Source organism: Cadophora gregata (assembly GCF_030347475.1).
Source record: "Cadophora gregata isolate MNR1 chromosome Unknown scaffold_1, whole genome shotgun sequence".
Taxonomy (NCBI): domain Eukaryota; kingdom Fungi; phylum Ascomycota; class Leotiomycetes; order Helotiales; family Ploettnerulaceae; genus Cadophora; species Cadophora gregata.
Window position 1 is genome coordinate 745,689 of NW_026695924.1, and position 20,547 is coordinate 766,235.

Here is a 20,547-nt window from a genome sequence, read left to right on the forward strand (position 1 = left end):
CAAAGCAACCGATTCCATCCGTAACAAACACCAGGATTAGTTCCATTTCCTCGTGGACACGATGGAAAAACCAACACGTTTCAGCCCTGCCAAATAATCGCGGATTGATTGGCCGGTAGGGTCGGCCGCTGCTTAAATAAGCGCGCGTGTTTTATTTGGACCGCCACACAAACAAATTCTATTTTGGATCCCTGCCCAGCCTCGCTTGTTTCAAGATTATTCATAGATTTTCCGGTGCCGGTTGCGGCCACACCTGTCACCCACGCCAACAGGTTTCATCAACCACGTCGAAGTCTTTGTTGTGCAGAAAATGGCGATATTTTGACGACATTCATAACAAAGAAATTCTTGAGCAGTTGACTCGTGGGTTTTGGGTCGATGGAATGGCATCATGTCGTCGCTGTGTGGAGAACGGGGCCAATCTTACTCGAGCGTTTCTCCCCTATCCCTTGTCTCTTGATCCTTTCATGTCTAATATTTTCTTTGACGATTCCATATCCAATATTCAATCCTGGATGGTATAGGCAAGTAGCCGGCCGCTCTATAAGCCCGCTGAGCGTTCACTCATCGGACCTCACTACATCCGGCGATAACGGATGCCCAGACCCCTGGAACAGCCACAGCGAGGGCCATCAGGCTGTGCAAGCGAGCGCTACCGCCCAGCCATTTGATGCAGCATTTCTCAAAAATACCCCGGGCCTGCGAAGTTTTTATTTTGGATCTCACTGCCTTGTTGTTGGTGTGGTACTTTGTCCTTCATTCCAGGAGCTATTCAGGTGTATAAAGGAAGTACTTGACCCAAGAATAATCCTCTCATTCTCCCTCATACCCATTCACATCATACATTCGCCTCTCAGTATACAGTCAACTCATCACTCATAGTCCCTGTCTATTAAAGCAAAGCTTAATTTGTGTTCCTTGTCATCAAGAATAATTCTTTTTCTTACTCTCCCGCAATAATGTATTTCTCAACATCTCTCATCACTCTCGCTGCCGTGGTCGCCACTGCCACCGCACAACAAGGAACCACGATCCAAGTCACAGTCGGAAAAGGCGGACTTGTCTACTCGCCCAACAACATCAAAGCCGAAGTTGGCACTAATATCGAGTTCTCTTTCTTCCCAAAGGTACGCTTTCTTCTCCTCCCTCGATCCTCACTCAGAATCTAACACATCCAGAACCACACCGTAACACAAAGCTCCTTCAACGACCCTTGCCACCCCCTCGAGAATGGCTTCTTCTCCTCCTTCGTACCAACAGCCAACTCCCCCTCCGGTAGCACATTCACCATCACCGTCAAAGATACCAAGCCCATCTGGCTGTATTGTGGTCAAGGCAACCATTGCCAAACCGGCATGGTCGCCGCAATCAATGCTCCCGACACAGGCAACACATTCGAAGCTTTCGCACTCCTCGCCAAGAGTGCTTCTGCTTCGACATCTCCACCTGGCGGAGCAGTCGGTGGTATCTTGAAGCTTGCTGATGGTACCGGGTCATCATCATCGTCGTCGGTGTCATCCTCGCCATCGTCATCATCTGCTTCCGGTGCAGGTGCTGCAAGTGGATTCAGCACCATTTCTACCACGAAGACTGTCCAGACTACGGTCACAGCTACCGTCACTGCAGTCGTGACACAGGATCAGAGCACTTACACCACGACATACCCAAGTACTTACGGTACTACCTACACCACTGCTCTCGCTCAGTCGACCGTTGCGATTGATGTTGTCCCAAGTAGTACTTCCGCATCGGCTAGCCCAAGCTCAACTGGTAACTCTGCTGCTGGACTCGCCGTCAATGGTGCGATGGCAGGTGCTGTTTTGCTTGCCGGCTTGGCTATGTTGTGATGCAGTCGTACCGGATGATATCTGGGTTGCTCTTAGAAAATGTGGTATTGCCAATGCATTTCTTCAGGTGTTAGTTTGAGCTTTTGCGTAGTGTGGGACTTGGAAATATGGGGAGTTAAATTGTATCAGTAGCTAGAAACGTCGCGGTATACCATTTTTTCCCCCGTCAAATACTTCCTCCAAGGCTTCTCCAAATGCTATTTCTCATGCTGAACTGCTGATGATGAGAATCAAATAACTAATTCATGCTTGTTGAGTCAACTGCCGTTCAAAATTGTTCCATTTCCTCCCCTCAAACAGGGATAAAAGCTATTTCCAAAGGCTGCTGCTGCAGACGCAAACAGCTAAGGAACTGCCAACCAACGAACTCCTCTGTATACCGGAACCAGAAAATCGGAGATGACCTGAAACGGTGACATAACTTTCTAGACAAAACTCAAAGTAGTGAGATGAACTTGTAACATGGATTGCTGTCGTTCTATTTTCCTTGTCAGCATTGTTTTCTTTGTCGCTTAGGCATTTCCCATCACAGGTGCTCCAACAAGTCCAATCTGAACAGAAGCTGCCAGTATGAGAGCGACATTTCAATGTGAACATCCACTCGAATAAATGTTAGTTCTAGGAGAACAATGTTACTGAAGATGGGATTTCCTGAGATACCCTGTGATGTGCCGATTGTGCCAAGGCCGGGGCACATCACCAGCTTCACATGACGAGGATCCCTAATCTAGAGAGAGAATCACCAAACTGTTACAGAATTTATATGTGCTACCCCTAGCTTAAGAATTCAGAACTGAACTTTTTAATTCACTTACTTCCATATCATCCTTATGCTTCAGTTCACATTCTCAAACCTTGAAGTGCTCCAACCTTGCTCCAACCACCTCACTGCCACGTGACAACCAAAATTTTCCTTTGGACATTTGTCAATTTCGTATATATTCTCTAATCATCGCATGAGTTTTATTCTCGAGCACTTTCTGCAGAGGTGGCACAGAGCTCGTATATGTTCTGTGTTCTGTCAAGCTGTAGTGCTTGCGCATCGACAGTTTTAACTGCTTCTTCACGTCGACCTGTCCCCGCCTCCATTTAAGCTGATCAAGAGAGCCATGCTTCAAGGTTCATGTAAAGCCAAAAACAACAGATAACGCTGCTATCAAACAATACCTTGTTGTCATCTTCCCGACATTCATTCTCACTTCCTCTCAAAAAAACTCGAGCATCTCAAAAAATGGGCTCACCCGGCTCTCAACCCAACTATCCCCCACAAATTCCCCGCTTCGATTTCGATACACCAGCTCAATTCCTAACTCCAACCATCCAAGACCCTCCGGCATGAAATCGCCCTGTTGCATTTTCAAACTCTGATATACATTCCAAGTCTAGCCAGGTGATTTCATATCTGAAGAAGTGGACTTACACTCAACACCACGTGTGAGCTTGGCTCACAATGAATGCATCACGATCGTAGTGAATGCTACACCGCGGCACATACCTCCCCCATAAATTTGAGAAGTTGGTTGTAGGATATAAAAATCGGCATGTTGGAGCGGTTGGGTTTGAAAGTCAAGAGACGACACATACAAGCAAAGGCGGAATGGGAGTCCCATTTCCGTCGGTATCTGCCCCAGTACTGCACAATGTATTACGCAGCTGGGCAGACCTTGGTGAGAATTTGACTTCACTCAACAATGGTTCCAAGGCATTGAAGTCGCAAAGCCTGACTAGTACATTAACTTCAAGAGGATTGGATTTGCAATGGTGGGTTTTGTTGTCAATCACCTATCTGCTGTCATAACCTCGGTTCAATCGTCCTCGCGTCCTCGTCACAATTGTCCTTGAACTTTCATCCACAAACCAAAACCAAGAGAGTAAAACATCAACACCTAGGTGTTATCGATCAATTCCTCTCTCTCGTAGCCTTCGCTTTCAATGAGTAACCTAGCCGCTCTTGCTCCGGCGCTCATCATCCCTCCACACTCAAATTTTGTCAGCAGCCTTTCCAGCAATTGTCAACCCGGACGCAACCATTGCAGGATTCAATGTATACAACCCTGCCGCCGCAGTCCCGAATCCAGCTAAGACACCCAGAAGCGGCAGCGCTCTACTAGTACTGCTCTTCCTCCGTCTCTGCGCTTCAATTTCCTGCCTCGCTCTCTCTTCTTGCCTCTCAATCTCCTCTTGCTCCTCCAAATATTGTCTCCGAAGTTCTTCTTGTACTTCCTCTTTCATACGCCACTCTGCTTCCATCTGTCTGCGCTCGTCTTCCAATTTCTGCCTCTCTGCTTCGATTTGTCCTCGCTGCTCGGCGGCAATCCTGCGGTCTTCTGCTGCTTGCGCTTGAATCTCACGATTCTTTATTTGTTGCTGCAAAGCTGCCATTTCGTCCGCGAAGAACTTTTGTGCTTCTTTGAAGGACTTCTCGTCTTCTTTTCGCTCCTCTTGTAACTTTCTGTAGTCGGCTTCTCGTTTGTCCAAAACTTCTGCAAGCTTTTGGTGTTGGCGTTGGGTATTTTCGAGAAGTTTCCTGTATTCTTCCTCTTTCTCACTCTCCAGTCGCCGAAGATTCGTCTTCAAATCTTCTTGTGCTTTGTTTGCATTTCTCAGCTTCTGCTCAAAGTCTTGTTGCTGAGCTAAAAGCTGTTTCGCAAGCTCATGTTTCGAAGCGGTTTTCATTTCTGCCTGTGCTTCACGTAGCGACTCGATTTCTTTTTGAAAGTGGACCTTAGCTTCTGCGAGCTCCTTCTGAACCACCCTACCGGCTGCGGTCTCATCTAGGGGCAAATTGTCATCACAGAGTTCTTTCTGTATCTGCAAGATCGCAGTGCCGGATTTCGCATGCATGTCGACTATTTGATCAATGATAACAAGAGCCGACTTTTCCTCCCCTGTCCAGCGAATTACACGACTGCCATGCTCACACATGGCACCCCAGAATCTGGAGGTGGTTTTCAATTCATTTTCGCGCTCGTCTCCTAGATGAGAAGCTGATGGATCGAGGAGATTCCACATGGACGTCGTGAGAATTACATGGCCGTAGCTATCAGGTCCACAAAGTTGCCTGAATGCGTTCAGATTCTTCAAAGCCGTCCCGGAAAGTCGATTATCTGTGATTCGGTGCAGGTAAATAATTCCCGCAAGATTCACTTTGTCGCGATACAGCCTTGATAGGAAGAAGGCAATTTCTTTCAAGACGATGGTATCGGAACGAGAAGTATCGTCGAATCCAGGCGTATCAATCAAGTAGATTTTGCGATCGGGCTTATATTGGTACGAATAAATGCTCGCAGTAGCTGTTTCTATTCGAAACGTCAGTACAATCTTGGGTTTCAATTTCCAGCCATATACAAAATTTCAACAAACTAACGAGACGTGAGGCTATGCCCGATCCCGACATTCTGGCCGGTGATTTTCGAGATAAAAGTGCTTTTCCCAGATCCTGTCACTCCCATAACCGCGATCACGATATCATTTTGGCTATGCTCAAAGTAAGCTTTTGTTTCTGCATTTATTTTGGGACGGTCACTAGTCATACCTTATAGATGGTGTCTCCATCATCGGCCCAGCGGTATCAGCAGGCGGGTAGTTGGGAAGAGTTTTTTATGTTTTGTAGCTTTTCAACGACATATGCAGTTTCTGGTGAACAACAAGTCCGAAACCGGGTTGGTGGTTCAGGGTCTATTCAAGTTGTAGGTAAGAAGTGAGGAAGATGTGTAATCGTACAATGAACCTTAAATCTGCAAGGTGTGGCAGATAATTTATGCCTGACTGACAACTGTTGAGTTACAGGAGGTCCAGAATCTGGGCGATACAGGGTACAATTCAGCTCAGTCCCCAAAAGTTCATTGTGGCTTGGGCCAAGCCAAGACGATAACCTTAATTGGTGGGTGGCAGGATGGCTAGACTATTGATATCGCCCGACCCGTTTTCAGCTGAAGCCCCAAGGATTTAATCGCCATTCCATAACTACGATCCGATAGTCCCAGAACTTAATAGAGACAAGACGATATTTCCTGCTCCAAATTTCGATTTTATGTAACTCTTGGTAACATGCATCACGATTTATTCGTAGCCTTGATGGGAGTTACAGGTGCTGGGAAGAGCACATTCATTTCGCACTGCACCGAGGAGAATGTGGGCGTAGGAGATGGATTGAAGTCTTGTGCGTTCCGATAAAATCTTCGACACCAAATGTCTTCTGACAATTTCAGGCACTCAAGAGGTCCGAGTTTTCAAGTGCAACTACAGCCCGACCGTCACTATTCACCTTGTTGACACGCCAGGATTTGACGATTCGGACAGAAAAGATACTGTAGTCCTCAAGGAGATTGCAGCATGGCTCACATACTCATATACCCAGAAGGTCCGTCTCAGTGGTATACTCTATCTTCATCGGATTAGCGACCCCCGAATGCAAGGCTCCGCAAAATTAAACCTCTCAGCTTTCATAAAACTCTGCGGGCCAGAAGCATTGAAAAAAGTTGTCCTTGCCACAACGATGTGGGAGGCATTGAAAGAGGATAGTGATGGTGCACGCCGCGAGAAAGAGCTGATGGAAACTCCCGAATTTTGGGGCTGGATGATGTCTCACGGCTCCCAAGTCCGGCGCCACCAAAATAATCGACAGTCAGCAATGGAACTTCTCAGTATGTTTGTTCCTGAATCTGCCACAGCACAGCCTGAATTCGTGACGCTTGAGATTCAGGTAGAAATGGCGGATAATCAAGTATCTCTTGATAAAACTAAAGCTGGAGAGCAACTTGCTGGTGTTTTCGCGAAAGAGAAGGAAGAATTAACAAAGGAACTGGAAGATGTACGCGCTATGATGAAATCTGCACAAGAGGAACGGGATCTTGAGCTTGCGAAGTTACTTCAGGAGCAACAAAACGAAATGGATCGGAGAGTGGCTAGATTGCAAGAAGAGAGACAACAACTCCAGATCACAATGGAAAAGCTACATGCCGAAAAGATGGCTCGACTCGAAGAAACACTTACAGAGCAGAGAGCAACAACTGAGAAAATCAGTCAATCTCTGGAAGAGATAGAGAAGCGTCGAATGCGAGAGGAATGGGAAGCAAAGATAGAGAAGACTCGTCGGGAAGAGGAGAAGCAAGAGCACCAGCGCAAAATCGAAGAGCTGACGCGGAAGTTAAGCGACACGACTGTACCACCGGCTACGACATCTCCAGTATCTGCCACACATTCAAAGCCAAATGATGCCAACTCAAAGCCAGGCAAGGGGAAGAAAAAATCAGCCAAGAACAATGAATCATCCAAGAACAACGACTCGTCAAATGCTCCCAGGATGCTTTCACTTTCGTCCTTAGGCCTCGAGACGATGAATAAGGTGCTTTTCTCGCCGGACGGAAGGTATGTAGCGATCCTAGCACATGGGTGGCGCTCACTTTTCGTTCTCAAAATCGATGACGATAAGTCGGTCCGTGAGAAGATATGGGATAGAACATTTTCTCATTCCGAAACACGGATTCTAGCGTTCTCCCAAGGTGGGTCATACCTCGCAACAGGTGCAGACGACGGAGACATCTGTGTATTCCAACTTGACCGACCCAATCCTCTCAGAAATTACTACATCCACTGGCAATTCTACGAAGATCGGATTCTCTCACTTATGTTCACCACAGTGAAGTTGGACCTGTCCATTGTGGTCGGTATGATTCCGAAAGCAGCAAAGAAAGGAATGTTTGGATCCAAGACACCTAAACCTTACGTCACAGTCTTCAAGCTCCAGTCCAGTGCCGATGGTAAAGTATATCCCTCTTCCATGTTCCAAGCCGACAATGCTTGTCTTTCCCCAGACAACACATTACTTGCTACGGCCGACGAGACACAGCTCCGAATGTATACGAGAGCATTCGAAAAGAAGATACCAACGTACAACTACCTCAAAATGCAAAGTTGTCGGTCTTTAGGACTGAACTTCGCATCTTCCAATAGAGTTTGGGCATTCTATCGCCCGAATGATGGTTGGCAAGACGAATACCTTTTGTGGGACGGCTCAACTGAGTGTCCCACCGCGCCCAATTGGGGGGTGGTAAACTTCAAATCGTCGCATATTGCAGGTTCGAAGGATGGGAGATTCGTTGCGTTTGGGACTGACGACCCTACACTGAAAGATGGTGGATCAACCTATGTTAAAGATATCTTGAAGCATGATGCAACTCCAGCTATATTGGAGGTTTCGGGTTTAACGAAGCCGCTGGGCATGGCGTTTGTTGGGACTGAGGATAAACTCGCTGTGGCTTTTGCGGATAAGATAGTGATTTGGGATAAGGTTCATTGGGACAAGTAGATCTGTATTTATGAGAATAATATTTAATCAATGGCTGGATACCAAAAGTTACTCGAAGCTGAGACGAGATCAGGGCCTATGTCCGAAGAAACCCGCCTTGCTCTAATGTCTTCAAGCTTAGAGATTTCTAGAGGTGACAGAAAGTCTTAAGGCGAAAGAGAAGCACTGCCGTAGACTGTGCAACTGCTATCCCCGCTATCCCTTAAACTGCCGTGCTTTTATAGGGAGTATATGGCCTGTAGCGAAGCCCTGTAATTAAGCGAGGAACGCTGAAATTTGAATACTGCGTTGTCGTCCAGGCAGCCCTAGCGCCTCGCTCCAGTGCTGTACCCTGCAAAAAAAAGTGTGTTTTCGGCAGTTGAGGGGATACTGCAGAGAGGACAAAGTAACCGATTCCTCATAGTTACTTCGGTATCTATAGGCTCGAACAGAGATTTTTATCACGAATTATACGGGTATAGATATAGATCCAAACATTTTGTAACTCAAAAAATATAGGTAATGACTCTCACCGATATTCTCTATGCAAGGTAAGAAATGGATATGTCAATACTGATTCTTAGCGGCTCCTGGCAAAAACTGATACCGTGTAGTTCAAAACAGCTTACCGTGGTCTGCTTTATAAGGCTGAAATTTCTTTGACGAAAGGGATCTTGAATACTCTCCTTTTAGGGATGAGAAAAAGGTCCAGGCAAACAAAGTAAGGAAATCATAGCCGGGGCACATAGGAGGGAGACCAGAATGGGTTAGGTATTATGGCAGGCAGGCTGACTCAAGTTGGTGTCAAGATGGTTCAGGCTTGCTCGGGCTGGATCAGGCTTGCTCGGGGCGTGCTCCGGCTGTACTCACCTTCGGCTCAGGTAGACTCAGCCTCAGCTCAGGTTACATTACAGCAACAGTTGCTCCCATCTGTAGACTAGAACGGAACCAGTGACTAGGAAAATCAATTCTGAATTCAAGGGACTTTGAAGTCTACTCTACTCTCCGTAAGAATTTCCCTCCAGCAACCCGCCTTTCCACCCTCACCTCACATCAAAACTCGACATAAGCAGTGTTGGATAACTAACCGATGGCTGGAACGGATGCTACCTAGTCTCATGAAGCAAGAATCGTAGATACATACATACCCTTTTTATGGAAACCTGCAGTCTGTAAGTACTTGGCGCGTCTTGGTACATCCATTCTTTTCTCAAGAAAACAATTGTTCTCCATTAGTCGACTCGTGTTTGCAGAAAGTGAATCCCTCCTTCACCCTCCCCCTAACTCCCCCTCTCAGGTACTCCCTCAGCGTGGTATAATGTAAGACCCTCCCTCTGCCTCAAGTTGTAAACCATAAGTCACACTACAACGACGATCTAAGCTTTCACACTGGAGAGTAAGAGAGCGTTTTTGTCAATTTCAAAATCTTTCATTTTAGGCCGTCTGAGTATGTGGGTTCTGCTCGTGTGTTGAGAAGATTGGGGTCCAGGCCTGCTATACTGTTCAGGGTCTGGATATCAGCGGGTGTGGTGACAGTTTTGGGGGAAATGACAGAGATAGAGAAAATGGCAGCTGGAAGTCGCGCAGATGAATCACGAACACGATCCACGAATAAGAGTCGTAAATAGTTCACAACATAAAATTAATCTAACTCCAATTGCACACTCCGGTGCTAAGCCCCCGATCTCGCTGTGGTCATCGCGCTCCGACCCAAGGACGTCTTGCTCATGTGCCTTGAACTTTGATTCGTCCGGCCTTTACTGTTCTACTTCCTTACTTCCTGGGGCTTTTAAATACTGAAATGGGAAGGCGACAGAGGGGCTGTGGTTTGCTCTTCAAGGGGTTAGACTGGGTAGGTACGTGTTATTGAATCGCCTTGCTTAGAGAAGAGGTCAAATTATTCACTTCTAAGTCTCCTTGATTGTGATAATGGTAGGGTGGGATTTGAATGATATGACCTGGATTAAAATATATTTCCACAAACTGCAATCAGAAAACGTATGCTTCTTTTGATTAGAACATTAACTACTATTTCCGCCTCTTGGCCCTATCATCACCAGAGCAGAACTCTGTTCTGTACTATAATACGGATCCCAGCACTTCCACATATTACCCTCCCCACTGCAAAACCCATCCCCAAGTCTTCAAAGCTCCCTCTCATTCTCCACCCTATGCGACTCCTCGCCCCCATGCCCCTTCCCCCTCTTCCTCGGCAACAACGCCCAAAGAATCCCAATCGCCACAAGCAACGCCAAAATAACCGGCTGCAGTGTCCTAACCCCCCTACTCTGCGCAATAGCCCCCACAAGAAACGGGAAAATCGCCCCTCCACTCCCCCCAAACGCAGTCCCGAACCCAATACAACCAACGTGTAAGTCCTTGGGCAGCAGTTTCGTCACCATGACAATCGCAGTGGGGAACATGGGGCCCATGAAGACGCCTAGGAGAGAGACGGCGACGGCGGAGACGATGAGGGAGGGGACCAGCCAGAAGATGAGCTCAAGGCCGAAGGAGAGGAGGAGGTAGAGGATTACGGAGGGGTATTCGCCGAGGCGGGAGGTTACGTAGGGGAGGAGGAGGCGGCCGACTGTCATGCCGGCCCAGAAGGCGGTGGAGGTGGCGGAGGAGGCGAAAGGGTTGGCGCCGCGGACTTTGGTCATGAATGTTATGATCCAGCCGCCGAGGGAGACTATTTGCTGTTAATATTGTGGAACGACTTTTAAGATTAGATGAGGGGAAAGGGGATGAGGGGACGTACCTTCGGCACCGACATAACCGAATACAAAGAAGCAGAATAGCCAAGTGACTCTCGACTTCAATGCCTCACGTGTCCGTCCAGTGTTTGAGTCAGGATCGCGAGGATTCTCTGCTTCGTACACTGCACCAGTCTGTTTCCAGAACGTGGAAGCAGAGGTAGCGAACTCAAGCGCTGAAGCTGCAATCTATATTCCCATTACTCATTTAAGCCTCATAAGTAATTCAGCTTGGAATCAAGACTTACCATAATATAATAAAACCCATACCACCCCGCCCCCGTCTTTTCAATCAACGCCGTAGCAATCAGCGGCGAAACCGTCGCTCCCAGCGAATACGAAGCCTGCAAGAACCCCTGCACTTCATTCGCATTTGCCATGTTACCTATCCAAGCACACCAAGCGGCATCAATGAGGCCGTTTCCGAAGCCGACGAAGATGAACATTACGACTAGAACTGGGTAAGGAGGATGGATGGCGACTACCACGTAGGATACGATGTGGCAGAGGGGACCCATGATTGCGACGCCGCGCTGGCCGAATCGGACGTGAACGAGATTATTGACGATTGAGGCGAGGGAGTAGCCGGCGAAGGGGGAGAGAAAGATGAGGGAGACGATGGTGTAGTTGAGGTCATAGTAGGGTTCCAGGTGGGGGATTAAAGCCTGTTGATATCAATATCAATCTCGATCAATTCGATCACATAAAATGACTTACACCGTATGAGCCATCATTCATACCCACAACGAAGAAAGACCAAAATGTAGCAAAAACTCGCCATTTGTTGCCACCGGGTGAATTCCATTGCTGCTTGATATCCACTGCTCGGGCTGGGGGATTGGAATCCTGTCTTATTTCTTCGAGATCTGAGATATCTAGTTTTCTGGTCGAGGGTGTTTGAGAGGGTGGGTAAGATTGGAGCTCGATTGCATCCTTGTTGCTCCCTGTTGTTGATGCCTCCGCTTGGGTCGTCGTGATTGTTGCCATGATGGCTGGGATGGCAAGAAGGTAATGGAATGAGAAGAATGATTTGATACAATACTCACGATCTGAGAGATGGGTGTCAGTTCTTTTATACACGTCGCTATTTTCCTCGCGCCATCCTTTGCTCTACCCCAGAATCCAATATCCCAAGAGGAGAGAAGTGGGGTGAGGCGGGAATGTCGCGCCGCTACTTTGCTGACATGTGGGGATGATCGTCAAAGTCTCAAAGAACATCTTCTTGGCATGAGTCAAATCCGAAGTTCAACCGTCGTTTAACACTATTATGTTCGTGTGATATCGAACTTTTTTCAGCCTTGTAAGCCGGCTGAATTCTCATCCATTGAGAACCAGTCCATCGGTTGTCTTCTAACACTGCACATGACTTCATCCGTATGTAAGCGATGCAGCAGATCTCGAAAGGCCAGAAAAATGTTTACAAATGAAGATTCATCTGGATCACGCCTTACTGTGTCAAGTCAAGCGGCGGCTCGTCCCGCGTCGGATTCAAAGCGAGATATCCAATCATTCAAATGCATGACGCACTCGTCCCAAAACTGCTCGCCGAGGGTGAAACTAAGTTTCGTCCAACAGGAACTTTTTCATCCCGACTGTAGAGTCATGAAATCCTGGGTGCACACCGCAACACAACGCAACACAACTTTGATTATCGCATCCTTCTGGCCAGATTGACAATTGGAAATCGATGCCTCTGCGACGAAGATTCGAGAGGCGCGCTTTGGATCTGGATCTTCTTTCTTACTTCAGCTTCTAGTTTGCTTTCTGTATTTGATTCAGCATTCTTCACCCCACCTCCAGCATCTCTCTGAGTGCACTTGTCTGTACATTTATTTTCCACCATCACTTTCTACTTTCAACTATCAGTCATGGCAGCAGACTCCTCCTACTCACCCTGGGGCCTAAAATGGCGTTCCAACACCTTCTTCATCCTCTCGACCGTCACCATCGGCATGTTCACCGACCTCTTCCTCTACGGGCTCATCGTGCCCATCCTCCCCTTCATCCTCCTCGAGCGCATCCAAGTCCCGCACGACCAAGTCCAGTACTACACCTCCCTCCTGCTCGCAGCCTACGCCGGCGCACAAGTCCTCTTCTCGATGGTCGCGGGCGTGATTGCAGATAGGATGTCGTCGAGACAGCCGCCGTTCCTGTTTGGGCTTGCCGCCCTGTTTGGAAGCACGGCGATGTTGTTCCTGGGACAATCGATTTGGGTTTTGGTACTAGCACGCGTGCTGCAGGGGATAAGTGCGAGTGTGGTGTGGACGATAGGACTGGCGATGGTAATGGACACGGTGGGGAGTGGCAAATTGGGTGTTACAATTGGCAGTATATTCAGTTTGATCAGTGTCGGGGAACTTATCGCTCCCGTATTCGGCGGATTGGTGTTCAAGAAAGCTGGAGCGGGCGCAGTGTTTGGTACGGCGTTTGGGTTGTTGGTTGTTGATTTTTTGATGCGATTAGTCGTTGTCGAGAAGAAGGTTGCGATTAAGTACGGGGTGGATTACTCCTCTGAAAGCGACGACACTGATTCCGAAGCTGGCGAGACATCGCCTCTGCTCAGCAATGGGAATACCAAAGAAGAGGAACTCGCAAAGTGGAAGATACCCAAAGAACAACCTACCTGGATCAAGAAGTTCCCAATTCTATATTGCATGGGCAACTCGCGACTGTTGGTAGCACAACTTGTTGCATTCACACAAGCTACTCTCCTCGCTGTCTTCGACTCCACGATCGTCATTGAATCATGGGAACTATTCGGCTTCGATTCATTGAAAGCCGGACTACTCTTCATCCCTCTGATCCTACCTCCCCTGGTAATTGGCCCCATCGCAGGCCGAGGCGTCGACCGCTACGGCGCCCGAATATTCGCCACCTTCGGGCTTCTCTTCCTCTCCATCCCCATCATCCTCCTGCGCATCCCCCACGCCGGCGGCACTTCCGAAATCACCAAAATGGCGAGCATCCTCGGGTTCTGCGGTCTCGGCATGGCGTCCCTCTCATCGCCCAGTATCGTGGAAGCGAGCTACGTGGTAGAGCAGTTTCACCTTGCGAATGAAGATTTGTTTGGAGAGCAGGGCCCATATGGTCAGTTGTATGCGGTTAGTAGTATGGTTTTTAGTGCGGGGTTAACGGTTGGGCCGGTGGTTTCTGGGGGGTTGAGAGATCGAATTGGATATGGGAATATGAATGCTGTTGTTGCGGGACTTTGTGTTGTGGTTAGTGGGTTGAGCTGGGTTTATTTGGGGAGGATACCGAAGCTGGTGAAGAGGGGAAGTGAGAGTTCGACTCCGTTGATAAATTAGATTTGTCGGATTTGATAGAATAATTTAATTGTTTGAACAAATGTGGCTCCGCTTCAAGCCTAAGGTGTATGCTCCGTCCGGAGTTTGGGGACTCACAAGTCTCTGTAATAGTCTCCTACTCGTCCAATGAAAAGACTGCGGAACCAGCCTATAAAAACGGCTTATTTACCTCGCCTCAGGGATCTAAACAGTCTGAGCGCCTCGACTCCTGACAACCCCGTTTCTTTCCAGGCTACAGTTTAATGTTTAAGATACTTGCTTATTTCACAATCAACTCGTTAGGGTGTCCCCTTTTCAGGCCTTTTCAAAGGGAAAAAGGAGCGAAACTTCTTGACCACTGGCAGAATTCCGAATACCCCCGAGAGACAAAGGCCCAATGTCGCCAACATCTAATTCCTAGATGACTTCAGGCCAGAAATCAGCAAGTTACGTTCTCACAGCCTCAAAACGAGCCTTGATGGTATTCAAAGCCTTTTGGTCTACTCAATGCAGTAGAGAGGGGACGAATGTTTATCATAGGAGGAGTCGTAGAAGATAGAAATATGTATATTTGGCCACAGCGATGTCCATCATGGAGGATGATGCAGAGCCAAGGCTTGAGTTGAAAGATCCATTGGATAAGGGTGAGATCCGCAGACGAATCTCAGCGAGAGAGTGTTCTCACACAGCGGAGATGATTTGACCGGTCATTATGAAATGTTATCGATCACGAATTGCTGGTACACAGCGTCGTCGATGAGGGAGGTGATGGTATTTGTTTCACAATCTGAATGGGATAAAATCGTGAAGGACTCCGAAGGTGCGGAAAGGGTGGATTTCGCGCTTGAGAACGCAGAATGTCCTTCCTTCCAACACTCCCGATTCTACCAACCCGAAGGCTTTCATTGTAAGGCGCCACGTTGAGAATTTTATGACGCAAGGAAGATGAAATCTGCGTTCAAACGAGAGTCTTATTCAAATCAAGAAATCTAAGAACGACGGTGGTAGATAAGAGCCGGCTCTTCATCTGTGTAAATACCAAAGCACTTCAACTTCCCCCAATATCATACCAAGCTCTCAGTCAGAACCCCTCCTAACAGACCCATTTCCACAAACGCTTAATCAACAGGAGACCTGCCGTTCGATCAATGGTGGACCTTTTTTTAGTACTATTGGTACTTTGGTCCTCTTTTGCGTCGGTCTTGGCTTGCTTTCCCCGCCTCAAGAGCGGCTGATCCCTCCTCGTACTTCTTTCGCTGCTCAGCTGCTGCCCGCTCCTCTTCCCTTGCTCTATCTGCTTGTCTCTCCCTTTCTTGTTTCGCGGCCTTACGTCTCTCTTGACTCTCCTTGCCAGCACGGTCCATTAAGTCTTCGTTTGCGAAACCGCGTTCCAAGCTGTTGTTGCTGTCTCTGTCGTTCGCTGACATGATGAAGGACCTGCGTTGTTAGTTGAGTGAACTGATGGTGTTGAAGAACGGAAAGCTAACTGTGGGAGATGGAGCTCGAAAATGCGTCAAAGAGAGTAGTTGTTGTGAGATCTGGGGCTTGAGAAGAGCGTGAAAGCGACGTGATTTGTGGTGAAGTTGTCGCTAAGGAGAAAAAGTGAAGCTCTGATTGTTTGGATCAACTTTTGTCGAGAACATTCTGTACCTTTATACTTTCGCGCTCTGCGGACGACTTACAAGTTCCGCCTTGACTTCTCATTATTCTTGTCAAAGCATTCCCAGCAATCCAACAGGCGCGTAAATGAATCCTACGGCCCAGGCCCCTCGACCTGGAGTACAAAATGGCCCTCAGCACGCGAGACAACCGCCAGCAACGTACAGCCGCTGAATGGTCTTTGAATTGGTTGCCAAGACAAATCTTCAACTCTTGATGCTCCGCCGCACCTGGGAGACCGTTGCCGCGCAATATCATGTTCCAAAAAAGCCCAACTCCGTAATTCTAACTTAAGGCCACCCCGTTGACTGTTTCGTGTGGACTGCGGACAGCCCTCGTCGATGTGACCGTCTTCAATCTCCTCATACTCCGGCGCGAGGATGTTGGTATTCTGATACTTGAGAGTAGGTTTCGGGAGCTACTGAAATGATTCTTGAACGACTTGGCCCGAAACTACGATACAAAGCAAGTCATGTGATTTATAGACTCTGATATTTTGCCTTACGGGACTGCGAGAATGGAGAACATACAAACCGGGCTATGACAGTAGTTCTGTGGCATTTTGATAGGTCCGGCCGAGAAGAGATGCATCCTTTGGTGACAATGTTGGTTTGAATTCTGAGCGCACAACCGGGTCGGCGAAAGGAAATCACGGCATCAATGCGCGCGCTCCAGGTGTCCAATCATCATGAGACATCAGATGCTACAGCCGCCCGCCGCATCCAGGACCTCATGCTTTATCGAAACAGCAACGAACTGAAATAGGTCATCACTTTGTCGAAATTCATTTCGTCAATTGCCATCGGCCTCAGATCCGACGATGCGATTATTCGATAGAACTTTTCTCTTTCGTACTCACTTCATTATTTATCACACGGACCACATTCTGTCCCTGCCCACCGCCATATTCGACGTCACTCGCTCGACATCATGATTGAATTATCAGACGACTTCGACGACCTCGTATGGGATAGGAATGAAGCAGAATGGGAGGTAGTGCAGCCAAAGCTTCGCCAGTCGGCTACACTATACGCTGTCGAGGACCTCGGGACAGCGATGTTCGGAAGTACCGCGAAATGGGTCAGTCCCATGAGCATCGGAGGCTACAATATCATATATAGACTCAAAGTTGAGGGATTTGACTCTGAGGTCTTACTGCGACGACCTATCCCATGTTACGCCCAATTTCCTGTTGAGAAAACCTTGATTGAAGCTGCAACGATGATGTACGTCAAGAAGCGCACCAAGATCCCGGTCCCTCAGATCTTCTTCCATGGTGAAGACCCGAATTTGGGGCCATATATCATTATGGAATATACCCAGCATTTTCAGTGTATGTCTACAGCTCAGAACGCCACAAACGAGGACAAGTCCATACCGTTCACCTTGAACCCCAATATATCCGTGGAAGTCCTTGAAAATCACTATCGGCATGTGGCGGTATGCTTGCTTGAACTTTCGCAACACATATTCCCTCGTATCGGATCACTGGTCGAGGTCAAACCCGGTACTTTCTCAATCGCAGCAAGGCCTGTTACGAAGAATATGAACGACATGCTTCAACTTGCAAATATTCCAGGCGTGATTCTCCCACCGCAGTCAAAGACTTATCAAACGGCTGATGAATATTATACATGGCTTGCAGAAATGCATATTGCCCAGCTCGTCTTTCAGCAAAACGACCTCGTCAGAACAGAACATGAATGCAGAAACAAATACGTCGCTCGACACGTCTTCCGCAGACTCGCCCGGGACGGGAAGCTCTCAAAATTTGGCTTCAAAGAGGATGACTGGTCAGCTCAGTCCAAAACAACCAAAGGCATGGACTTATCCCCAATGCCTTCAAATTCCGATTCATTCCGTCTATATTGCGACGACTTCCGCCCATCAAATATTCTCCTTTCATCGTCAGACACAATCTCTGCAATCATCGACTGGGAATTCACATACGCCGCCCCAAGTCAATTCTCCCTAGACCCTCCATGGTGGCTACTTCTCGACACACCCAACCAGTGGGACGCCGGTCTCGACAACTGGACCACACTCTACGAGCCACGGCTGGAAACCTGGCTTTCAGCAATGGAGAAAGCTGAACACGACACCAAGTTGAACAGTGGAATTACCAGTGTCCCGTTATCGACGTACATGCGAGAGAGCTGGGAGACGGGCAGATTCTGGCTGTCGTATGCTGCGAGGAAGAGCTGGGCGTTTGAGATTGTTTACTGGAAGTATTTAGATGAGAGGTTTTTTGGGGCGCGTGAGGAGGGACTTCCGAGGGATTGGTATTGGAAGGCGAGGATTGGGCTTTTGAGTGAGGAGGAGAGGGATGCGATGGAGGGGTTTGTGGAATGGAAGATGGAGAGTAGGAAGGAGCGGAAGATTGTGGATTGGGACCCCGAAGATGCTAAGAGTCGGTTTGCGGAGATGCTTTTTGATTGAGAATAGAGAATAAAGGACTCTTAAAAGGAGAAAAGTGTTGCTCAAGATGCCACTGTTAAATCCACGAGCTTTTAACTTGGCTGCTAGATAAACTGTTCTCCTTCTGCGGTTCAGGTCTTGTGCCCCAGGTCTTCCACCCAGCAGCCTTAAGATCGAAGAGAAGAATCGGCAGCAGCCACTGTCTCCCTCTCAATCCCCTCTCCCCTCTCCCTCTCCGCCCTCATCCTCCTCCTCTCAGCAGCCCTCTCCCTCCTCTCCCTCCTACCCATCTCAATTTCTCTCCGACTTCGAATCTCAATCTGATCCTGGTAAACAGCAGAAGCAGGAGTAGCGAACTCAGGAAACAATCTCCCAGTGAACCGAAAGACCTGCTGCGCTTGGTCGCGAGGATACAAGGCGCAGGTTTGGAAGTGGAAGTCTTGGTAGACGGATTGTTCCCAGGTGGCGAGGCAGAGCCAGCAGAAGGAGTGGTTGCAACGACCTGTTTTTTTGGGGGGTGAGTTGTTAGTAGTTAAGTTTCTGGATGAGTGGAGATGGAGGGTTGAGAAGGAGATATGAGCGGATTGGGATGGGGATTGAGATGGAGATGGGGAGTGCACGACGTACAAATCATGTGGTGACATCCCTCTTCTTTTGCAACGGCCCAGTGGCATTTTGGACATCTCTTGGTGTTCTCTTGGATGTACCGTTCGGAAGCATATTCTTCCCATCTTTGTCGTGCTCTGCGTGCTTCTAGTGCTTCGGAGGTTTCGATCGGCTCGACAGGTTCGGTGGGTTCGGTGGTGGCAGGAGCTCGGGGTGTGTATGGTGGGGGAGGGTCGTTGGGGACTTCGTGGTGGATAACTTGGGGGATGGATTGTGGAGACTGAACTTGAGCTTGAGCCTGAGAGGGGGTTTCAGCAGTTGGCTGAATGGGAGATGGTGGTGTAGTTCTGCTCTTGGACTGGAAGAGCTTGGGGAAGGATGGGCACATTTTGAAGGGCATTTTGGCAGTGTGAAGAAATGAAAGTCAGAAATTTCGAAGTCACTGGGCAGCAGTGGGGAGAGGTCAATAATTTAAGCAAAAGCTCCGGCTCATCATTTCATGGTTGGTACAGTATCGCGTGGGCGACTTATTATCGTTTGTGGATCAAGTGAAGTTGAAATCTGGTAGCCCATTGTTTTCTAGAAGCTCGCTTAACTCCACACCAAGACCGCTTCAACCGACCGGCGGCAAGTTAGAATATCCACAATCAGTTTTTCTAACTTCTCTTATTCCTCTTGCTCTTCACGAATCATCCGCTGCATTGCTCTATGGTATGCGACGCCGTACCTGCATTCCTTGCCGTGGTCGATTGTTAATTGTGTCATCTTCTTGTACTCTATTATGTCACCGCAAAGGAAGCAGAATACCCAGTGGCACCGACCTGAATTCGTGAAATCTTATGTCAGTAGCAATCTCTAAAGATGAAACGTAACTTTGATTGAGATCTTTTGTAAAGTCTCGGCAAGAAATAACGTGAATCGAGATCGAAGAGAAGGGGACGGGAGGGACACATACATTGGATCGCGAAACAACCATGATTTCGAAGAACCCCCATCAGGCAATGTGGACATTGCTTAGTATTACGATTTATAAACTGTATAGAAGCTGCTTCCTCCTGCTCCTGTCGGGTTTGTCGTTCTTCGGGTGTCTCTTTGCCGATGAGTTTGTAACCAAGCTTGCGAAAGCAAGAAGCGAGGGAGCTGGGGGAGCACATCCTGTTGTATTTTGATTTTGGGATGAAATAGTGATGGGATATGTCGGTCTATTCTGAAAGTGGATTATGAACGAGAATAAAATGAACTGAAGGAACTATGAAAGGTCACTAATTTAGTGGAATCCGAAGTTTGGTACGAGAAAAGGCCAGACCGTGATTATGAGCTCAGTGACTTCCATTAAGTCTTAAAATGATCCAGAAGGGCCTCTACGATGATGAGAAACACTGTATCGATACTTCAGCGAGTAAATCAGGCGCGTTGTGTTAGCCCGATAACCTCGTACTCCTGGAATCTCCATTCCGCCGTCACATTTTCAGCAAACTTTTGTCTGCTCGCTCGTCTGTTCATTTGTTTTTTACGAGCTTAAGCAGCCTTTTGCTGAGCCCGTAAAAACATTGGCTTAGGCTTGGGGTACCAGAGTGGGCAGGAACTTCTGTGCCAGCTATCGTCTAGAATTACGCTTGTTCCGTAGGAAACCCGGGGCTCGAGACATTGCCAGCAAAAATGGAGCCCATAGCGACCTATTTGAGTGTTCA

General features: G+C 48.0%; 8 protein-coding genes across 8 annotated transcripts; 4 read left to right on the forward strand and 4 right to left on the reverse strand.

Annotated features, from left to right (window-relative positions):
* Nucleotides 1-959: 959 nt before the first annotated feature.
* Nucleotides 960-1,847, forward strand: ONS95_000234 (uncharacterized protein; the record flags this gene model as incomplete). Its single annotated transcript, XM_058493381.1, has 2 exons — nucleotides 960-1,127; nucleotides 1,179-1,847. The coding sequence occupies 2 exons, from the start codon at nucleotides 960-962 to the stop codon at nucleotides 1,845-1,847; spliced, it is 837 nt and encodes a 278-aa protein (XP_058363581.1).
* A 1,754-nt stretch (nucleotides 1,848-3,601) lies between these two features.
* On the reverse strand, nucleotides 3,602-5,636 carry ONS95_000235 (uncharacterized protein). Its single transcript, XM_058493382.1, has 2 exons — nucleotides 5,383-5,636; nucleotides 3,602-5,324 (listed from the first exon to the last, which is right to left on the reverse strand). Exon 2 carries the CDS (start codon nucleotides 4,857-4,859, stop codon nucleotides 3,828-3,830), a length of 1,032 nt encoding a protein of 343 aa, XP_058363582.1. The 5' UTR covers nucleotides 4,860-5,324; nucleotides 5,383-5,636; the 3' UTR covers nucleotides 3,602-3,827.
* A 261-nt stretch (nucleotides 5,637-5,897) lies between these two features.
* ONS95_000236 (uncharacterized protein) lies at nucleotides 5,898-8,194 on the forward strand (the record flags this gene model as incomplete). Its single annotated transcript, XM_058493383.1, has 2 exons — nucleotides 5,898-6,009; nucleotides 6,059-8,194. 2 exons carry the CDS (start codon nucleotides 5,898-5,900, stop codon nucleotides 8,155-8,157), a joined length of 2,211 nt encoding a protein of 736 aa, XP_058363583.1. The 3' UTR covers nucleotides 8,158-8,194.
* Nucleotides 8,195-10,078: 1,884 nt separating this feature from the next.
* On the reverse strand, nucleotides 10,079-12,270 carry ONS95_000237 (uncharacterized protein). Its single transcript, XM_058493384.1, has 3 exons — nucleotides 11,138-12,270; nucleotides 10,895-11,078; nucleotides 10,079-10,825 (listed from the first exon to the last, which is right to left on the reverse strand). Exons 1-3 carry the CDS (start codon nucleotides 11,405-11,407, stop codon nucleotides 10,281-10,283), a joined length of 999 nt encoding a protein of 332 aa, XP_058363584.1. The 5' UTR covers nucleotides 11,408-12,270; the 3' UTR covers nucleotides 10,079-10,280.
* Nucleotides 12,271-14,247, forward strand: ONS95_000238 (uncharacterized protein). Its single transcript, XM_058493385.1, has one exon. The coding sequence runs from the start codon at nucleotides 12,758-12,760 to the stop codon at nucleotides 14,192-14,194; it is 1,437 nt and encodes a 478-aa protein (XP_058363585.1). The 5' UTR covers nucleotides 12,271-12,757; the 3' UTR covers nucleotides 14,195-14,247.
* An 869-nt stretch (nucleotides 14,248-15,116) lies between these two features.
* Nucleotides 15,117-15,600, reverse strand: ONS95_000239 (uncharacterized protein; the record flags this gene model as incomplete). Its single annotated transcript, XM_058493386.1, has 1 exon — nucleotides 15,117-15,600. The coding sequence occupies one exon, from the start codon at nucleotides 15,598-15,600 to the stop codon at nucleotides 15,343-15,345; it is 258 nt and encodes an 85-aa protein (XP_058363586.1). The 3' UTR covers nucleotides 15,117-15,342.
* Nucleotides 15,601-16,762: 1,162 nt separating this feature from the next.
* ONS95_000240 (uncharacterized protein) lies at nucleotides 16,763-18,271 on the forward strand (the record flags this gene model as incomplete). Its single annotated transcript, XM_058493387.1, has 1 exon — nucleotides 16,763-18,271. The coding sequence occupies one exon, from the start codon at nucleotides 16,763-16,765 to the stop codon at nucleotides 18,269-18,271; it is 1,509 nt and encodes a 502-aa protein (XP_058363587.1).
* A 146-nt stretch (nucleotides 18,272-18,417) lies between these two features.
* ONS95_000241 (uncharacterized protein) lies at nucleotides 18,418-19,385 on the reverse strand (the record flags this gene model as incomplete). Its single annotated transcript, XM_058493388.1, has 2 exons — nucleotides 18,878-19,385; nucleotides 18,418-18,752 (listed from the first exon to the last, which is right to left on the reverse strand). The coding sequence occupies exons 1-2, from the start codon at nucleotides 19,254-19,256 to the stop codon at nucleotides 18,418-18,420; spliced, it is 714 nt and encodes a 237-aa protein (XP_058363588.1). The 5' UTR covers nucleotides 19,257-19,385.
* Nucleotides 19,386-20,547: the final 1,162 nt, after the last annotated feature.